The sequence below is a fragment of the Haliotis rufescens genome, unplaced genomic scaffold (assembly GCF_023055435.1).
Source record: "Haliotis rufescens isolate VD_foot unplaced genomic scaffold, xgHalRufe1.0.p SCAF_2, whole genome shotgun sequence".
NCBI classification, from domain to species: domain Eukaryota; kingdom Metazoa; phylum Mollusca; class Gastropoda; order Lepetellida; family Haliotidae; genus Haliotis; species Haliotis rufescens.
Genome location: NW_025963890.1, coordinates 22,415,910 through 22,435,185, shown reverse-complemented (window position 1 = coordinate 22,435,185; position 19,276 = coordinate 22,415,910). Strand labels below are relative to the sequence as shown.

General features: G+C 40.1%; 2 protein-coding genes across 8 annotated transcripts in view; both read right to left on the bottom strand.

The window, feature by feature from the left end:
- The window catches only part of LOC124111994 (transient receptor potential cation channel subfamily V member 5-like), a 37,073-nt gene extending 26,498 nt beyond the window's left edge, over positions 1–10,575 (bottom strand). The window contains exons 1-10 of the mRNA XM_048399754.1: positions 10,442–10,575; positions 7,753–7,942; positions 7,113–7,263; positions 6,237–6,401; positions 4,157–4,266; positions 3,807–3,894; positions 3,378–3,403; positions 2,746–2,837; positions 1,723–1,855; positions 1,448–1,525 (exon numbers count right to left, since the gene is read on the bottom strand). Coding sequence (XP_048255711.1) covers positions 1,448–1,525; positions 1,723–1,855; positions 2,746–2,837; positions 3,378–3,403; positions 3,807–3,894; positions 4,157–4,266; positions 6,237–6,401; positions 7,113–7,263; positions 7,753–7,914 — 1,005 coding nt within the window. The 5' untranslated portion in view covers positions 7,915–7,942; positions 10,442–10,575. The remainder of the gene's footprint in view (positions 1–1,447; positions 1,526–1,722; positions 1,856–2,745; positions 2,838–3,377; positions 3,404–3,806; positions 3,895–4,156; positions 4,267–6,236; positions 6,402–7,112; positions 7,264–7,752; positions 7,943–10,441) is intronic.
- A 5,067-nt stretch (positions 10,576–15,642) lies between these two features.
- The window catches only part of LOC124111995 (transient receptor potential cation channel subfamily V member 5-like), a 49,371-nt gene continuing 45,737 nt past the window's right edge, over positions 15,643–19,276 (bottom strand). For all 7 annotated transcript variants that reach the window (XM_046471949.2, XM_046471947.2, XM_046471951.2 and 4 more), the window contains one exon: positions 15,643–18,682. In XM_046471949.2, coding sequence (XP_046327905.2) covers positions 18,662–18,682 — 21 coding nt within the window. In that variant the 3' untranslated portion in view covers positions 15,643–18,661. The remainder of the gene's footprint in view (positions 18,683–19,276) is intronic.

The window sequence follows — 19,276 nt, the reverse complement described above, 5'->3', positions numbered from 1 at the left end:
GATTCAGTGGGGTCAGATACAGTAGAAGATTCACTGAGGTCAGGTACAGAAGAAGATTCAACAAGTTCAGGTACAGAAGAAGATTCAGTGAGGTCAGGTACAGAAAGAAGATTCAGTGAGTTCAGGTACAGAAGAAGATTCAATGAGGTCAGGTACAGAAGAAGATTCAGTGAGTTCAGGTACAGAAGAAGATTCAGTGGGGTCAGATACAGATGAAGATTCAGTGACGTCAGATACAGAAGAAGATTCAGTGACGTCAGATACAGAAGAAGATTAGTGACGTCAGATACAGAAGTGGATTCAGTGAGTTCAGGTACAGAAGAAGATTCAGTGAGTTCAGGTACAGAAGAAGATTCAGTGAGGTCAGGTACAGAAGAAGATTCAGTGAGGTCAGGTACAGAAGAAGATTCAGTGACGTCAGGTACAGAAGAAGATTCAGTGACGTCAGGTACAGAAGTAGATTCAGCGAGTTCAGGTACAGAAGAAGATTCAGTGAGTTCGGGTACAGAAAAAGATTCAGTGAGGTCAGGTACAGAAGAAGATTCAGCAAGGTCAGGTACAGAAGATGATTCAGTGAGTTCAGGTACAGAAGAAGATTCACTGAGGTCAGGTACAGAAGGAGATTCAGTTGGTTCAGGTACAGAAGAAGATTCACTGACGTCAGGTACAGAAAAAGATTCAGCAAGGTCAGGTACAGAAGAAGATTCAGCAAGTTCAGGTACAGAAGAAGATTCAGTGAGTTCAGGTACAGAAGAAGATTCAATGAGGTCAGGTACAGAAGGAGATTCAGCAAGGTCAGGTACAGAAGAAGATTCAGTGACGGCAGGTACAGAAGAAGATTCAGTGAGGTCAGGTACAGAAGAAGATTCAGTGAGTTCAGGTACAGAAGAAGATTCAGTGACGTCAGGTCCAGAAGAAGATTCAGTGACGTCAGATACAGAAGAAGATTCAGTGACGTCAGGTACAGAAGAAGATTCAGTGAGTTCAGGTACAGAAGAAGATTCAGTTGGGTCAGATACAGTAGAAGATTCACTGAGGTCAGGTACAGAAGAAGATTCAGCAAGTTCAGGTACAGAAGAAGATTCAACAAGTTCAGGTACAGAAGAAGATTCAGTGAGGTCAGGTACAGAAAGAAGATTCAGTGAGTTCAGGTACAGAAGAAGATTCAATGAGGTCAGGTACAGAAGAAGATTCAGTGAGTTCAGGTACAGAAGAAGATTCAGTGGGGTCAGATACAGATGAAGATTCAGTGACGTCAGATACAGAAGAAGATTCAGTGACGTCAGATACAGAAGAAGATTAGTGACGTCAGATACAGAAGTGGATTCAGTGAGTTCAGGTACAGAAGAAGATTCAGTGAGTTCAGGTGCAGAAGAAGATTCAGAGAGTTCAGGTGGAGAAGAAGATTCGGTAGTTCAGTTTCAGATCCACCACTTAAGCTACTTACCTTGTTTGCTTTCCTTGACCTGTAGAACTCCTGAATCTCCTCCACAACCAGCCACCCCGTGAAGCCAACAGCAACTACCTGGTACCCACGATACACAAGGTATGATCAGACAGTATCACTGACATCATCACAAGAGAAGACCAGGCTAGGTCAAAGTAAGTGTTAAGCTCAAGCTTTTATGAGAACCAAATGTTTAAATATGATATTTATTATCCTGCAACGGCACAGATATCAAGGAATTTGGACACTTTGGGCATTGGGCAATACACACTCACAAAGAGGGCAATCCTCCACCAGTCCTGGGGCAAGGTGTAGATGTGTCTCTGGTCGTACTCTATCAGGACTCCCTGCACAGTCCACAGCAGGATGTACACAAGGTTGAGGAGGAGGTTCAGGCATGCACCAAATCTACACACAAAGGATTTTTGTTTGTTCGGCCTCAGACTATTTTAAGTGAAATGTCAGGTTAAAAGTTAAAATCACCTAAGTCTGCCTTAGATTGTGTGGAATCCCTCAATCCTTGTACTCACAGTACGGTCGTGACAAACTCTTTTAATACTATATTTATCACTATTTTAACTGGATGTGTACAATATCTGGTTATCTCAAAACCAAGAGTTAAAAGTAAGTTAAAACTTACCCTGATAATCAAATTTAAAATGTTTGAAAAAACATTTTAGAACACCACAGAAGTTGTAGATCAAAACCGTATATCACAGACAATGTCCACAACGGTACAGTTAACCCAGGGTCACACACGTGAGGTTGACATATGAAAGATGAGTGTGAGAAATACTCACAGACAAAATCTGTCCCACTTCATCTTGAGCAGACGGGTCATGCAGGGGTGACTGACTATACACATGTAATGAGAGATACTTACAGACAAATTCTGTCCCACATCACCTGGAGCAGACGTGTCATGCAGGGGTGACTGACTATACACATGTCATGAGAGATACTTACAGACCAAATCTGTCCCACATCACCTGGAGCAGACGTGTCATGCAGGGGTGACTGACTATACACATGTCATGAGAGATACTTACAGACAAAATCTGTCCCACATCACCTGGAGCAGACGTGTCATGCAGGGGTGACTGACTATACACATGTAATGAGAGATACTTACAGACCAAATCTGTCCCACATCACCTGGAGCAGACGTGTCATACAGGGGTGACTGACTATACACATGTCATGAGAGATACTTACAGACCAAATCTGTCCCACATCACCTGGAGCAGACGTGTCATACAGGGGTGACTGACTATACACATGTCATGAGAGATACTTACAGACCAAATCTGTCCCACATCACCTGGAGCAGACGTGTCATACAGGGGTGATTGACTACATGAAACTGATTGTACAAAACCGCCACTTGCAACTAGATAGTGAACAATAGAAAAGGACAAAATATCAAGAAGATGACAGTACATTGATAACAGTTAAGAACTTTGATATAAAATTATAAAATATATACTGTGAGGCATTAAAAACATAATCTCTCAGTGAATATACAAAACTGCTAATACAACTGCTATCAGTGCAAAATAAGTCAAGGGAGATGAAAATATTGTATTTTACAGAACAATGCCTTGTGTGACAGCATGCAGCAAGGCAAGGTACCATCCACCACCAACACCTGTGCAGTCAGTTCTAGTTCCGACCAAGACGACCAAATTCAGTAGGGCAATGAGGTGATAACCTGTATGTCCAGAAAAGCTTACAGACATCAGGCACCATGGACCTCATTTCAGCATCACATTTCATACTTTAGTGAAAATGTGCCATATCTCATAATTAATTTATGAATATTCACCAGGTTACCCAATCAGCAATCTGACAAGATCTTGAGAGAATAAAAGTTAATACATTACTTATTTAAGAAACATTGCTAGTGTTCATAATTTCAGTATATACTTACAGGTGAGTGACTATGCGTATTCCTGTCTGTAATTGGATGATATTGAATATGTGACTTACACGCATATTAATAACCATGATAATACATTGGAAATACTCGTTTTACCACAATTACTGCATATGAATATATTTCTTGATAAGTGTCTGTCTTATTTCAATCCCATATTTGAAAATGTGGCAATCGCCTTGGTAGAATGGAATATGTATATTTTAAATATGATGAATATTTTGTAATGTATTTCAATACATTGTATATTTTTACAATATCGGCAGAAATTATGCCTTTTCAGAATTGCTGGTATTATTGAGTATTTTATGAGCGAACTTTAATATTTGAAACAACGTTTTTACTGTTCAAAGATTTCTATGTCTTTAATTGTGTTGGTTCCTGGCAACATGACGTTCCTGATGCTATCAGGTTGATTCTTACTTTTGCCAGGCACCAAATGTTGCAGCAGATGATGCTGTTTCCTGTTCTGGCTGTCAATCTGTCGGAACTGTGCAAGTGCTTCATGAGCCTGAACAATGCCAAGGTCATGAGTTCACAAAGGGATATTCATTAATATATTATATAATGTCACTTGTAAAAATCATTAAAAAGTAAATAGATGGACATAAGCAAACAGCTCTCCAAATTGTTTTCACAAGGCATTTGCATGTTTGTCACTAAAAGGCACTTCAATTTAACGGAAATGTCACAAAGTCCCTGAATAGTGCCAACCTATGTCCATGTTTGAAAATGAGATCTTAGTATTGCATTCTACACAAAGTTGAACTGACCACTTGAGGCATCTTGGCTATCATCCATGTTATAGTTTTCTGTTCATCGTGGTCCTTGGCAGCAGCAGAGGCCTTCTTCTCCAGCAGGTACCTGGCAGCATGACTTCGATCTGGCAACACAGGCGTGGTAGAGACCCAGCGTCAAACACAGAAGATGTGAGTCAGATAGAGACAGTGTCAAACACAGAAGATGTGAGTCAGGTAGTGACCCAGCGTCAAACACAGAAGATGTGAGTCAGATAGTGACACAGTGTCAAACACAGAAGATGTGAGTCAGATAGTGACACAGTGTCGAACACAGAAGATGTGAGTCAGATAGTGACACAGTGTCAAACACAGAAGATGTGAGTCAGATAGTGACACAGTGTCAAACACAGAAGATGTGAGTCAGATAGTGACACAGTGTCAAACACAGAAGATGTGAGTCAGATAGTGACACAGTGTCAAACACAGAAGATGTGGGTCAGATAGACACACAGTGTCAAACACAGAAGATGTGGGTCAGATAGAGACACAGTGTCAAACAAAGAAGACGTGGGCCAGATAGACACGAGGTCAAACATTGAAGATGTGGTGAGATAGAGTCCAGTATCAAACACAGAAGATGTGATTCAGAGTCCACTCTGACAATGTGTGTTCAGTGGATGATTTTATTCCAGATGTTTTAAGAACCAAAGTGCACCAGTAAGTCTCCAGTTAACTATACAGGAAATATTAGAGGGAAACACACTTTTACCTGAAGGTTTGCTGTAGTAATCTGCAATGTAAGACCCTCATGCAATTCTGTCATTTATGGTGTTTGAGTTCTTTAGAAAGCCATGTACAGGAAGCAACTCTACACAATGCCCTCAACCAACTGTTTGGAGCTGCATAACCATCTCCACTTTACCTTTAAATTGGCTTATATGTGAATGTATGCCTGCAGTGTGACCAACTCACCCAGCTCGGCGGCCAGCTGTAGTGGTGTCCTGCCCTTGTAGTTCGTCACAGCATCATACTGTACCTCTACATGGGCTTATATGTGAATGTATGTTTGAAGTGTGACCAACTCACCCAGCTCGGCGGCCAGCTGTAGTGGTGTCCTGCCCTTGTAGTTCGTCACATCATCATACTGTACCTCTACATGGGCTTATATGTGAATGTATGCCTGCAGTGTGACCAACTCACCCAGCTCAGCTGCCAGCTGTAGTGGTGTCCTGCCATTGTAGTCCTTCACATCATCATACTGTACCTCTACATGGGCTTATATGTGAATGTATGCCTGCAGTGTGACCAACTCACCCAGCTCAGCTGCCAGCTGTAGTGGTGTCCTGCCATTGTAGTCCTTCACATCATCATACTGTACCTCTACATGGGCTTATATGTGAATGTATGCCTGCAGTGTGACCAACTCACCCAACTCAGCGGCCAGTTATAGTGGTGTCCTGCCCTTGTAGTCCTTCACATCATCATACTGTACCTCTACATGGGCTTATATGTGAATGTATGTTTGAAGTTTGACCAACTCACCCAGCTCAGTGGCCAGCTGTAGTGGTGTCCTGCCCTTGTAGTCCGTCATATCATCATACTGTACCTCTACATGGGCTTATATGTGAATGTATGCCTGCAGTGTGACCAACTCACCCAACTCAGCGGCCAGCTGTAGTGGTGTCCTGCCATTGTAGTCCGTCACATCACCATACTGTACCTCTACATGGGCTTATATGTGAATGTATGCCTGCAGTGTGACCAACTCACCCAACTCAGCGGCCAGCTGTAGTGGTGTCCTGCCCTTGTAGTCCTTCACATCATCATACTGTACCTCTACATGGGCTTATATGTGAATGTATGCCTGCAGTGTGACCAACTCACCCAACTCAGCGGCCAGCTGTAGTGGTGTCCTGCCCTTGTAGTCCGTCACATCATCATACTGTACCTCTACATCGGCTTATATGTGAATTATATGTTTGAAGTGTGACCAACTCACCCAGCTCGGCGGCCAGCTGTAGTGGTGTCCTGCCCTTGTAGTCCTTCACATCATCATACTGTACCTCCACATGGGCTTATATGTGAATGTATGCCTGCAGTTTGACCAACTCACCCAGCTCGGCGGCCAGCTGTAGTGGTGTCCTGCCCTTGTAGTCCTTCACATCATCATACTGACACCCAAGTTTGATGAGCATGACCAGGGATTTGCAAGCATCATTCCGGGCAGCAAAATGAACAGGAGTTTGAAGCTGTTCCTTAGATCTAGCCTCTTTATCAGCTGTGGGTTGAGATAAATGAAAACTCATTCTTACATTGGAAATAATTACTAATAGAAGAAAAATTAGAGCTCAAGCTATGTAAAGGCAAAACTATCACACTTAGTTGCCACTTAATCCTTGCTTGTTGTTAAGTATGGGTTAGATTTGCAGTAAAAGAATGCTTGAATCCAAATCCAACTATTTTGATTGGAGACATTCATGAAAAAAGATGAAGCAGACAAAAGGCTCTACCCAACAAATAAGGAGATACCCAAAATACAGATTACTGTATTCGACATAATAAGCGCCCCGCTCTAATAAGCGCCCACGGCGATAATTGCTAACATATTGACTAGTGAACAATCCCAATAAGCACCCCTTCCGATTGATCAACGTACACAAGACTTATTTATTCACGTATAATATGCACTCGTGTGTTATATGCACCCTTAATACATTTCAGGCTGTCAGCATAAACCACGAAATTTATCTTTCAACTCTGTTTTTTCCACCAAAATAATATTCTAATATGAGCCCCCTATTTCTAATTTTGAGAGCGCCCTGGGTGCTTATTACGTCGAATACGGTACTGTTAGGCCAGGATCATTGTTCTTGAAAGCGCACTCACTGATGGAAGAATCTCTAACCACCCTTATACGACTAGGGTGAGTTATGTCCACCTCAAGCTGTACATATCATGCAACCATCCAGTGGTCAGTGTCTATCCTCACCTCCACTGTCAATGAGCAGCTTGATCATCTGAGGGTAGTCACTAGCTGCAGCAACATGTAGAGGAGTGCGGCCATACTTGTCAGCCATGTCTACTGCAGCTCCAAGTTTCAATAAATACTTTGCAACGTCTACATCCCATTGACGGGCTACCTAGAGGTATGAAAAGGTGTGTTCATATGAATTAAATTACTTTTGACTTTTCATTAATTACGTGGTTTGTTTCTTACAACTCGTCAAAATAAGGCTACAATGTTGGATGCTTTTAGGAAACCTTTTTCTCATATTTCAACATTAGTAAGTCTTTGACGTAAGTTTACTTTCTTGGAGAGGCAAGTAAGCACCACACATACACAGGGTAAAGAAATTTATCTTGGAGCATGGCCTTATTCATAGCTATTACGTTTGTCTTGAAGTTAAGCAAATCATCTTTGATCACACCATACTTGCAAAACAAAACTTGCAAATATAAGAATGGAGAAAGGCTAGTTATCAAAAAATCTCTATACCATTATTTCAAAGTTAAAAATTTAATGTTCAAATAAAACAAATTTAACAGTTCGAGTATCCAACATAACCCTTGTACATAATGTACCCCATCCTTTGGAAAGCGATGACATGGACGCGTGGTACTCTGCATACCTCGTGTAAGGTGGTCTGTCCGTACTTGTCTCTGCAGTTGATGTCAGCTCCTGCAGAAATCAGCTCATCTATGTCAGGCACATCAGGCAGCAGCTCGGGTTCTCGTGATCCTCCCAGCTTGGAGAAGTACCGCAGCAGGGCCTTGTTCTGGGTGGCAGCCATGTCTACTCACACCGGAGAGTTGGAAGATCTGATTCCATGTGTCATTGTTATATGTATTTTGGTAATAAAATGAAAATGTATTTACAGTCATTTACTGTAAAAGAAATTAAGTTATATATATACCGTGTTATGGGTTTTCAGACGCTTCGTAGTTTTCTCGCATATCACAAGATCAACTTTAAAACATCTCACACACTTACAAAAGACGATTTTATCTTCAAGACAAGTCATCACCTGAGTATTTACAATGTCGTGTGACCCCACATACCTCGTTATAGCGTGAGTGATCGCGATAAACATGGATGTCCAAAAACGCATGATGCTCGAAACATATGATCCGACGATAATAATGAAGAAATACACATGAATCATTCAAACATCATTTTTATCTTGTGACGTTTTGATATTTGCTGGTAAATAAAATATATATTATAAGGAAGAGAATTTGTAGATGTCAACTTCTTTATTTTGGGGAACACAACGTTTCGGAGTATATGCTTACTCCTTCATCAGGTGAATGAGTTTTGGAGTAAGTATATACTCCAACACTTTGTGTTCCTCATAATAAAGAAGTTGACATCCATAAATTCTCTTCCTTAACTGTATCACTTCTAAATGTCTTTCAGAGATGTTAAATGTCATGTTTACAAAAGGTATTATTATTTTAGCTTGCACAGCTTGGTCACAGAAAGCAACAAGAAGCATTAAGAAGATGAAGCTGTTTTTGAATGAAAATGTGCCCTATTTCAAATGATTGGTTTGGTTATCCTTTTCCTTTTTAAAGAGCTTTGTTTTTAGTAATTAGCTTCCAATAACACTGACAAAAAACTTAACAAAGTTTTGGCTCCTGCATCTTGGTATACTGACCAAGAAAATGAAAAGAAACAGGAAAAGAATATATGGTTTCGCCCGAGTTGTCTCCTCTGACCTGGTGAAAAACACAATATGTGCTTTGATTTAAGTCTTTGAAAGGCATTTAGAAGTGAAACACATGTAGAAGAGAATTTATGGATGTCAACTTTTTTATGATAAGGAACACAACGTACTTACTCCTTCATCACTTGTAAGTATATACTCCAAAACGCTGTGTTCCTCATAATAAAAAGGTTGTCATCCATAAAGTCTCTTCCTTATCCTTTGATTTACACTTAAACAAAATCTGAAATACAACAGAGGATACCCCCTGAACATAGTGGAACACAGTGATCCGTCAGAATCCCCAGTTAACGACCACCATGTACAACAGAGGATACCCCCTGAACATAGTGGAACACATTGACCTTTAAGAATCCCCAGTTAACGACCACCATGTACAACAGAGGATACCCCCTGAACATAGTGGAACACATTGACCTTTTAGAATCCCCAGTTAACGGCCACCATGTACAACAGAGGATACCCCCTGAACATAGTGGAACACAGTGATCCGTCAGAATCCCCAGTTAACGGCCACCATGTACAACAGAGGATACCCCCTAAACATAGTGGAACACATTGATCTGTCAGAATCCCCAGTTAACAGCCAACGTGTACAACAGAGGATACCCCCTGAACATAGTGGAACACAGTGATCTGTCAGAATCCCCAGTAAACAGCCACCATGTACAACAGAGGATACCCCCTGAACATAGTGGAACACATTGACCTTTTAGAATCCCCAGTTAACGGCCACCGTGTACAACAGAGGATACCCCCTGAACATAGTGGAACACATTGACCTTTTAGAATCCCCAGTTAACGGCCACCATGTACAACAGAGGATACCCCCTGAACATAGTGGAACACAGTGATCTGTTAGAATCCCCAGTTAACGGCCATCATGTACAACAGAGGATACCCCCTGAACATAGTGGAACACAGTGATCTGTTAGAATCCCCAGTTAACGGCCACCGTGTACAACAGAGGATACCCCCTGAACATAGTAAAACACAGTGATCTGTTAGAATCCCCAGTTAACGGCCACCGTGTACAACAGAGGATACCCCCTGAACATAGTGGAACACACTGACCTTTTAGAATCCCCAGTTAACGGCCACCATGTACAACAGAGGATACCCCCTGAACATAGTGGAACACATTGACCTTTTAGAATCCCCAGTTAACGGCCACCGTGTACAACAGAGGATACCCCCTGAACATAGTGGAACACATTGACCTTTTAGAATCCCCAGTTAACGGCCACCATGTACAACAGAGGATACCCCCTGAACATAGTCGAACACATTGACCTTTTAGAATCCCCAGTTAACGGCCACCGTGTACAACAGAGGATACCCCCTAAACATAGTGGAACACATTGACCTTTTAGAATCCCAAGTTAACGGCCACCGTGTACAACAGAGGATACCCCCTGAACATAGTGGAACACAGTGATCTGTCAGAATCCCCAGTTAACGGCCACCATGTACAACAGAGGATACCCCCTGAACATGTGGAACACAGTGGCCTATCAGAATCCCCAGTTAACAGCCACCGTGTACAACAGATTGCAAACAAACTACCCATAACAACAAGAAGGAAAGGTACCTTCAGTTTTCTTAGATCCAGATTCTTTTCCCAAAACCAGGATCTGAATATATGTATGGTGTTGCATAAGAGGTATTTGAAGGCAAGTCCACAATAGACATGGTCTTATCAGCGACACAATAAACCATTTATGATGTCTCAATCACTTGCACAACTATAGTGAACAGAAATATGTTTCCCTCTTGAGTATGTTGAGAGCCACTGCATGCCAATGTTGCCTTGTTATATTTCACCACTACAGGACGCAGCTGACGTGCATTGTCCAAGTTTGGCAAAGAAGTCAATGTCAGTGGTTGAAACAGTTTTATAAACAGTCCATGTTGATAGTGAGTGAGTGAGTATGGTTTACGCCGCTTTTAGCAATATACCATTAATGTCATGGCGAGGAACACAAGAAATGGGCTTTACACATTATACCCATGTGGGGAATCGAACCCTGGTTCGTTCGTTCGTTCATTCGTTTGTTGTTTAACGCCACACTCGACAGTATTCCAGGTATATGACGGCGGTCTGTAAATAAACGAGTCTGGACAAGACAATCCAGTTATTTACATCATGAGCATCAATCCACGCAATTGGGATTCAATGTCATGCATCAACAAAGTCAGCGAGCCTGACCTCTCGAACCCGTTAGTCGCCTCATACGGCAAGCATAGTCGACTTTTACCGCAAGCACGGATCTCGAACCCTGGTCTTCGGCGTGGCGAACGACCGCTTTAACCACTAGGCTACTCCACCGCCCCATGTTTATAAATGAAAAACAAACTTTAACTTAAAAAGTGAAGGAGATCATCAACACATGTGTCGACAGGGTATCAGTTGCGTAGATTCAGAGCCATCAGATTGTACATGATAGTGGCCTTGTGCTCCAAACAGTTGTACATAAAAATTATAACATCTTCTAGGTGGCCATTGTGTTGTGTTATATATAGATATATAAAAGATATTGAGGCTGTGTGTATGGTGATGTTGTTGGTATGAATGAGGCTGTAGGTTGCGTAAGGTTGTAGATGGTTGAGGTTGTAGCTCGGGTCAGGTTGTTGGTAGGGTGAGATTGTAGTTAAGTGTCAGGTTGTTTGTACGGTGAGATTGTAGGTAAGTGTCAGGTTGTGGAAGGGGTGAGATTGTAGGTAAGTGTCAGGTTGTTTGTACGGTGAGATTGTAGGTAAGTGTCAGGTTGTGGAAGGGGTGAGATTGTAGGTAAGTGTCAGATTGTTGGTAGGGTGAGATTGTAGGTAAGTGTCAGATTGTTGGTAGGGTGAGATTGTAGGTAAGTGTCAGGTTGTTGGTAGGGTGAGATTGTAGGTAAGTGTCAGGTTGTTGGTAGGGTGAGATTGTAGGTGTCAGGTTGTTGGTAGGGTGAGATTGTAGGTAAGTGTCAGGTTGTTGGTAGGGTGAGATTGTAGGTAAGTGTCAGGTTGTTGGTAGGGTGAGATTGTTGGTAGGGTGAGATTGTAGGTAAGTGTCAGGTTGTTGGTAGGGTGAGATTGTAGGTAAGTGTCAGGTTGTGGAAGGGGTGAGATTGTAGGTAAGTGTCAGGTTGTTTGTACGGTGAGATTGTAGGTAAGTGTCAGGTTGTGGAAGGGGTGAGATTGTAGGTAAGTGTCAGATTGTTGGTAGGGTCAGATTGTAGGTAAGTGTCAGATTGTTGGTAGGGTGAGATTGTAGGTAAGTGTCAGGTTGTTGGTAGGGTGAGATTGTAGGTAAGTGTCAGGTTGTTGGTAGGGTGAGATTGTAGGTAAGTGTCAGGTTGTTGGTAGGGTGAGATTGTAGGTAAGTGTCAGGTTGTTGGTAGGGTGAGATTGTAGGTAAGTGTCAGGTTGTTGGTAGGGTGACATTGTAGGTAAGTGTCAGGTTGTTGGTAGGGTGAGATTGTAGGTAAGTGTCAGGTTGTTGGTAGGGTGAGATTGTAGGTAAGTGTCAGGTTGTTGGTAGGGTGACATTGTAGGTAAGTGTCAGGTTGTTGGTAGGGTGAGATTGTAGGTAAGTGTCAGGTTGTTGGTAGGGTGAGATTGTAGGTAAGTGTCAGGTTGTGGGCAGACAGAGGGACTCAATGATAGTATCACCATGGTGATATTAATGTTGGAGGGGTAATTTACCACATATATGTACCCCAGGTACTATATTACATATATACTGAACTATAACCCTTCCATAACCTTCAACAACCCTGAAGCAGCTGGACAAGTCTATACAACGGTGGTCAATTATCCATAATATAATCCAGATTATCCACAATGTAACATTAGTATTAAATGTGTCAAGTTTCAATTTCAGTATCGTTTACACTTCCAAAACAGACTAAACGGTTGTTTCTTGTATTGTAATACTTCTTATAAAACCTGCAGGGTCAAATCACAGCCCTGTATACCACCCTGAGTAGCTCTCTCACTGGCACTGACACTTTTACTGCCTGCAATAAGACAACACAGACGAATGTGTCAGCCTAGCAACCAACATGCAGGGTCACCTGGCAATATCCGACCAGGTCATACAGATGGTTTGCATTCACATAACCTATATTTTAATATGTTAGCTACAGATTCTGCTTTGAGGAAAACTATTCAGAAATCTTCAGGTTCACTCAGCAAAATCTGCTTTGCCAACATTAAACCAGTTTATGCTGTTTTTTCTGAGACCGATTCTAAATTATGACTTTTATTCATAGGTGCTCCAACTGATCCCATTACAGACTTCCCCCTGCCGTGAAAGGACAGTATTTTCCCGCTAAAAATGACCCCAGAAATGTAGTGGTGTGAATTATTCCCAAGCAACTCTGGTAATAGGCACAATGCAGAAATAATTGCAGTCAATAATTTTTATTAGTTTAAGAGTTATTTTTATTTCATATTTTTCCATCCCCTAAAATCTGTATTTATTTTTATTAATTTGGATTTGGCTGAATCAGGAAAATGTGCTATGACTGCAATATATTTTATTTGTAAACAATGAATTCATTAATTATATAGAAAGACGATTGATGCAGAGACCAGAAAGTTACATGTGCAGCAACAGGTTGAAACCAAATACATGAAATTAAACATATTTATTGGACTGCAAATATTCCACTGAAAGTAAAAGATTTTATTAACAATGAAAATAATTATATTGATCACAATTATGTTGACATATACTTTAAGGTTTATGACATCATCTGTGGGAATGGAACTGAATTTGTCCTAACTGACTCAGCCTCAGCCTCAGCCTCAGCCTCAGCCTCAACCTTCATATAACTGGAGTCAACTGTATTCTGTTTGATAAATACAAGAGAGGTTTGATTCAGCAGGAACTTGTGAAAATTAACTTTGCTCGATAGTTACCTTACTTTGGTAGAATGTGTTTGGTAGATTGTAACTCTTGGGTCTGGTTGATGGGATCCGTAAACCGAAAAACAAAACGAGTGTTGCTGAAGTAGTGAGTGAGTATGGTTTTACGCCGCTTTTAGCAATATTCCAGCAATATCACGGCGGGGAAACACCAGAAATGGGCTTCACACATTGTACCCATGTCGGGAATCGAACCCAGGTCTTCAGCGTGACGAGCGAACGCTTGGACCACTAGGCTACCCGACCGCCCCGTTGCTGAAGTAGGTTTCATGAACAAACATCATACAATCAGTAATATAATTAACAGGTATAAAACTTGGGTGGTCAGACACAGTGACTCGGTTGATATGTCATCATATTCCAATTGCATAGATCAATGCTGATGATGTCAGATTTGATTATTTACAGACCGCTGTCATATAGCTGGAATATTGTTGAGTGCGGCGTTAAACAACAAACAAAACGATATATAACTGAGTCAGCTGTACACAGAACTGAAGAGAATTTAACATCAAAACTTGCTACACCAATTACAGATATTTCAGAAAAAAATTGATGTTTACAAAGCACTCCCTGTACCTGCTCTCTGAACTGTAAGATGATCCTCATTCACACCTGCACCTGGTGATGTTACCTTACCTGTTAGATGTTAATGCTTTGTCCAGGTGTACAAGCGGTAGTGTATCAGCATCACGATGCAGCATGTACCATGATGAGGTGGAGATATCTGTAGAGATACTGCTACGATGTCCGATATTGTGTGACACTTGACATGTTTCTTGTTGAAGCCACTTCAACCGAGAGCATCTAATTCTACAATAAACCTGCACCGGCTCATGGGAAGAATGTATCTGAATCCAATTACATCACACCATATGAGCAGTGTTGTTGATGAAGACAAATGTCCCCATGGGGATGCTGGTTAGAATAGGTCCCTAACTACATACGCTTGTCATGAGGAGATCAAAGTGATCAGGGTCGGTGACCTCGTTATTATGTACCATTGTACCCTGACTTCATGGGGGATGATCATAATACACTATTTATCATACATGTGTTTTTCACTATAATGTGTGACAGAAGTTACCATGTCCATGATATGACACCATGCTGTTGCTGAATACTGTGATATCTATTGGGTTCTTTGTACATATACTCTGCAAAAACAGAAACCCCAAAAGTAGTAAAATCATCAATATCTGACAGTTTTGTCGACATGCATACAAAATTAATATTAAATATGAATTGGTGATTTCTGCATAGGTTGGGATTGATTTGTGTGGAATGAATGAGGTACTGCAGACATTTGTTGAAAAGATGGAAAAATCGCAAAAACACAACCATGCCTGGCGCTGAAACACACCAACATGGCATGCACATGCAACATGACTTGTAGGGCTATAAAAACGTTGGGTTTTAATTTGCATGCCATCACAATCTTACAGCAAGTGAACAGCATAAAAATGTCACAACAGACCGAAGCCCAACGCAACAGCGCCATCAGTCATCTGCAGCTGCAGCCAGGTTTTTCCACTAGCAACAAGCACCATTACAAGACCAAGACATCACAGGACTTCCACGTATCACTGCTAGAGCACAGGACAGATTCATATGGCTATGTCACCCCGGCCACCTCTACAACTACGGCAGTACCAGGATTGTGTAGGACATCAGCCCTGACAGTAAGGCACCGATTACGAGCTGAAGGTATTCGTGCTAAATGACAAGTTCCAGGTGTCATTTTGATGGACCTGCATCGTCGGCTACGACATCAATGGTGTCAAGGCCACAGAGTATGGCCACAACTGCGATGGACTTTTGCGTTTCTTTTTTTGGCAGGGTATATTTCACTATACAAGACAACTGACAAACAAGTATCTTTCCTCATTTATTTGATATATAAAAATAACATAAATAATAAATATATTTTAACATTTACTTCAAAAGAAATCCTGTTTCTCTCCATAGTGAACACAGAGGAGCATGTACTGTGGTGTAAGAGCCCTTCACTTGTAGCTGTCCCACTGCTTCCATGATTGCAGGAAATTGACATTTAGAGACATTTGTAATGTCATAGGTAAGATTAAGAAACTGTTTACAATTTTGTTCATTTTCAGACATTTCAAACCAATAGCAAAGAATACCTTGCTGACACATGCACAAATTGCCTTCTGTATACATAAACAGATTCATAAAAAGATATCAATCAAATTCAAATTTCATGCTGTATTCACCTAAAAATATAATATATATAGCAACACAGAAGGCTGAAGGAATGTTCAACCCATGACACACAGCTACATGTAGACGACTTGGCTGAATGTTCAACCCATGACACACAGCTACATGTAGACAACTTGGCTGAATGCTCAAAGATGAGTGTCACAAACAGCCACAGTGTTATGAAGCAGGGTCGGGCAGCAGAAGGGTATCTATGAGTGCTACATACAGCAATAATCTTTTGAACAAAGTCACCTTTTCTGAGGATCAGCATTAGAGTGTAAAAATTTTGTGTCATGTTTTTCAACCAATTATCCACAAACTAATAATGTAATGTATAAATTTAATTATTTCTATCTTGTAAAAATGTGTTGTCAGATGTGAAAGTCTTTCATTTGTCAAAAAGAGATTAAATATATAGATAATTGAAACAATATTTGTTTTGTTATTTGCTGCTTTCAAAGCTTGTATGAAGCACTGAGACAGATAGCAAGTGCTACATGACTGCTGTCCTAACAAGGGGAGGTAAGATTGTAACTACCAGTGTAAACTACATATATATCATTAACTACATATATATCATAAACTACATATATATCATTAACTACATATCTACAAAAGTATACTACAAAATTTATTGTTTCTGTACAAATATACATGTATAAAAACTAATATCACGAGAATATCACAGTTCTTCCGGTGACAAGGCACCTACTTCATAAATAACGTGTAATACTGGCACTATATGTTGTCATAGCAACCAGACCTGATACACATTCATGGCACATACATTTGCATCATGAAAATATATTGGAAGATTAAAATTTTGTCAAGGCATATGATGTAGGTAAAAGATCGGCAGATATATCACTCAATGTCAAGGGAAACAATCCAATTCACCCTCCTTCATGCAAAGCCAACACTTAGCCCTACAAATACAGATGTCTGAATACCATTGAGTCGCCATGCCTTATCATCTGAGCAGATATTCTAAGAAATACATTTTAGTGAGAATTGTACATCCCATTATTGATGGATCAAGTCAGTGAGATAGATTTGTCCATGTTGTAAACAAACAAATAATTCTTGTCTCATATCAATACACAAATATGCTAGAACCAATGTGTTCAGGAGCACAAAATATACAGCACTGATTAACACAATGTTAAAGTCATGCTAAATATCAATTTGTTCCAAGAGAATCCTTACATTGCAGATGACTTCAAGAAAGGTCAATGTATTCTGTATAAGTCGGGTGACCCACTGTGTCCTTATGTCAGAACCATTATACAATCAACACGGGGAACTCATGTCTCCAGACAATGTCACATCTCCACAGATACAGATTAACAAGGTCAGGACTTTGTCAGGGTTGTGCTGTGAAGCAGAGCAACAAATAGCACTTTAGTAGTGTCACAGTAACACAGCATCACATTCACACGTAGTACATGTCCGATCATCTCTTTCGTCTTAAGTACATCGGAAACCACTTCCAAGCAGTGAAATAAACAAATTGCCAGGCCGCCATCACGACCTACACACTTTAGAAGCTGCAGGCCCTGACGAAACTCTTCAGGCCCTCATTTAAAAAAAACGTTTTGTTAATTGTGACAAATAAATCAACACAAAATGTTACAGCAGGCCATAAGGACACTTACAAATTTGAAACTACGGGCCCGACTTGAGCTCTACATGCCACGGGCCTAGGGGCAGATGCTTATTTCAAACACTGCTTCCAAGGTCGGGTTGTAGAGCTTATTCAAAAACTAGAGTGGAGGTAAAATATTTTCTAAAAGCATAAGGTTATCCAGAAGATGCATTCACTTGATGTATCTCATCAAATGACTATAACGCCTGAAAACAAAACATCATTTGTAAAGTAATATTCTACAGCATCTTCCTTTTTTTCATCTTTTCTTTTGCAGAATTTCATTCAAAACTCATTCTGTTTCTATAAGGAAGAAGCAAGCATGGCAGCAACATACATGTGTGTGTGTATTCCTCAAGGTTTTAAATCATTACAACGACCAACAGATTACAGGTGAAACAATAAACGTAAGGAAGACAAGACGAGTGACAAAATGTTAAGAACATGTGGCTAGCAAACAATGATAACATTTTACGGAAACTGAATTCCTGCTGCAATATAATAAAAATAAATAACATGGTTAAATAAGAACTAAAAGTTAAACATAGTGTGGTTTAGTGTAATCATACACTATAAAAGTAAACAGTGCATGAAAGTACCTTCAGATGAACACACGCCTAACACTATGGCATCTTAAATTGTAACACACCACTTGTTATTACATGAAGTCAGGTTCATAAAAAAAAGTTAAAGTATTACAAATGCAATTTTCTTGAAATTTCTGTAGTAGAAAATAGCTTAATATGTAACGTACAGCAAAATGATAAACATCAAAACAATATGATTCACATGTAAAACATAATTTGGCCAAATAACAAGACAATGGTATAACGCTGTTTGAGCAATGTTACAATTACGAATTTCAAATATGACTTAATTTAAACAAATCAAACATATGTTTGAAAAAGGGTTCATCCCAAAAAACTATGATGTATGTAAAATGCTTTAACCATATCCCAGTAACAGCAACAATCCATTCATGAACTTAATCGTTTCTTCAGTGTTTGGTTCAGAGTTGTCTCCCCTTTAACATTCTGTGAGATCAGTCTGTAATAAAAACAAAAATCCATCATTGAATATTTATTTAATTTTTCTTAATCAATGGTTTAAGCTTTAATTTGCTACAACACATAATTATCAATAATTATCTATTAAGGTCCATGGTAAAAAATGTGTGTGGTGGTGATCAAATAAGAGGGTGATTTTCTTTGTAAAAAAACACATATAAGCAATTTATATGTCACTGAATCTAAAGGAGCTTATGTCTTATATGAGCAAAGAACTAGTTTTGCTTTTGATAATACTGATGCAAAAACATAGGGTCAAAGGTTGTGATATCATGACTCAAATGTAATACCAAATAGATGTGGTCGAAGAAGTTTTTGTATATATTTGTTTTAATTTCATTCCTTTCTTACTTACATTGGAGATTTTACGTGCGCTTTCCGACTTGTAGCGTATTCCGGGCTTTTTACATATATTTATTATATATAATTAGTTGCTAGTTTCATTATGTTCTATCAGTCAGCTGACAGTGTATCTGTACTTCTGCTCATTGCCCCATGCCCAGGAGCTCTATCTGCTGATTTCCAAGCTAACACCGGAGTTCTCCTATTTTTAAACTGCATGCTTTGGTGCAAC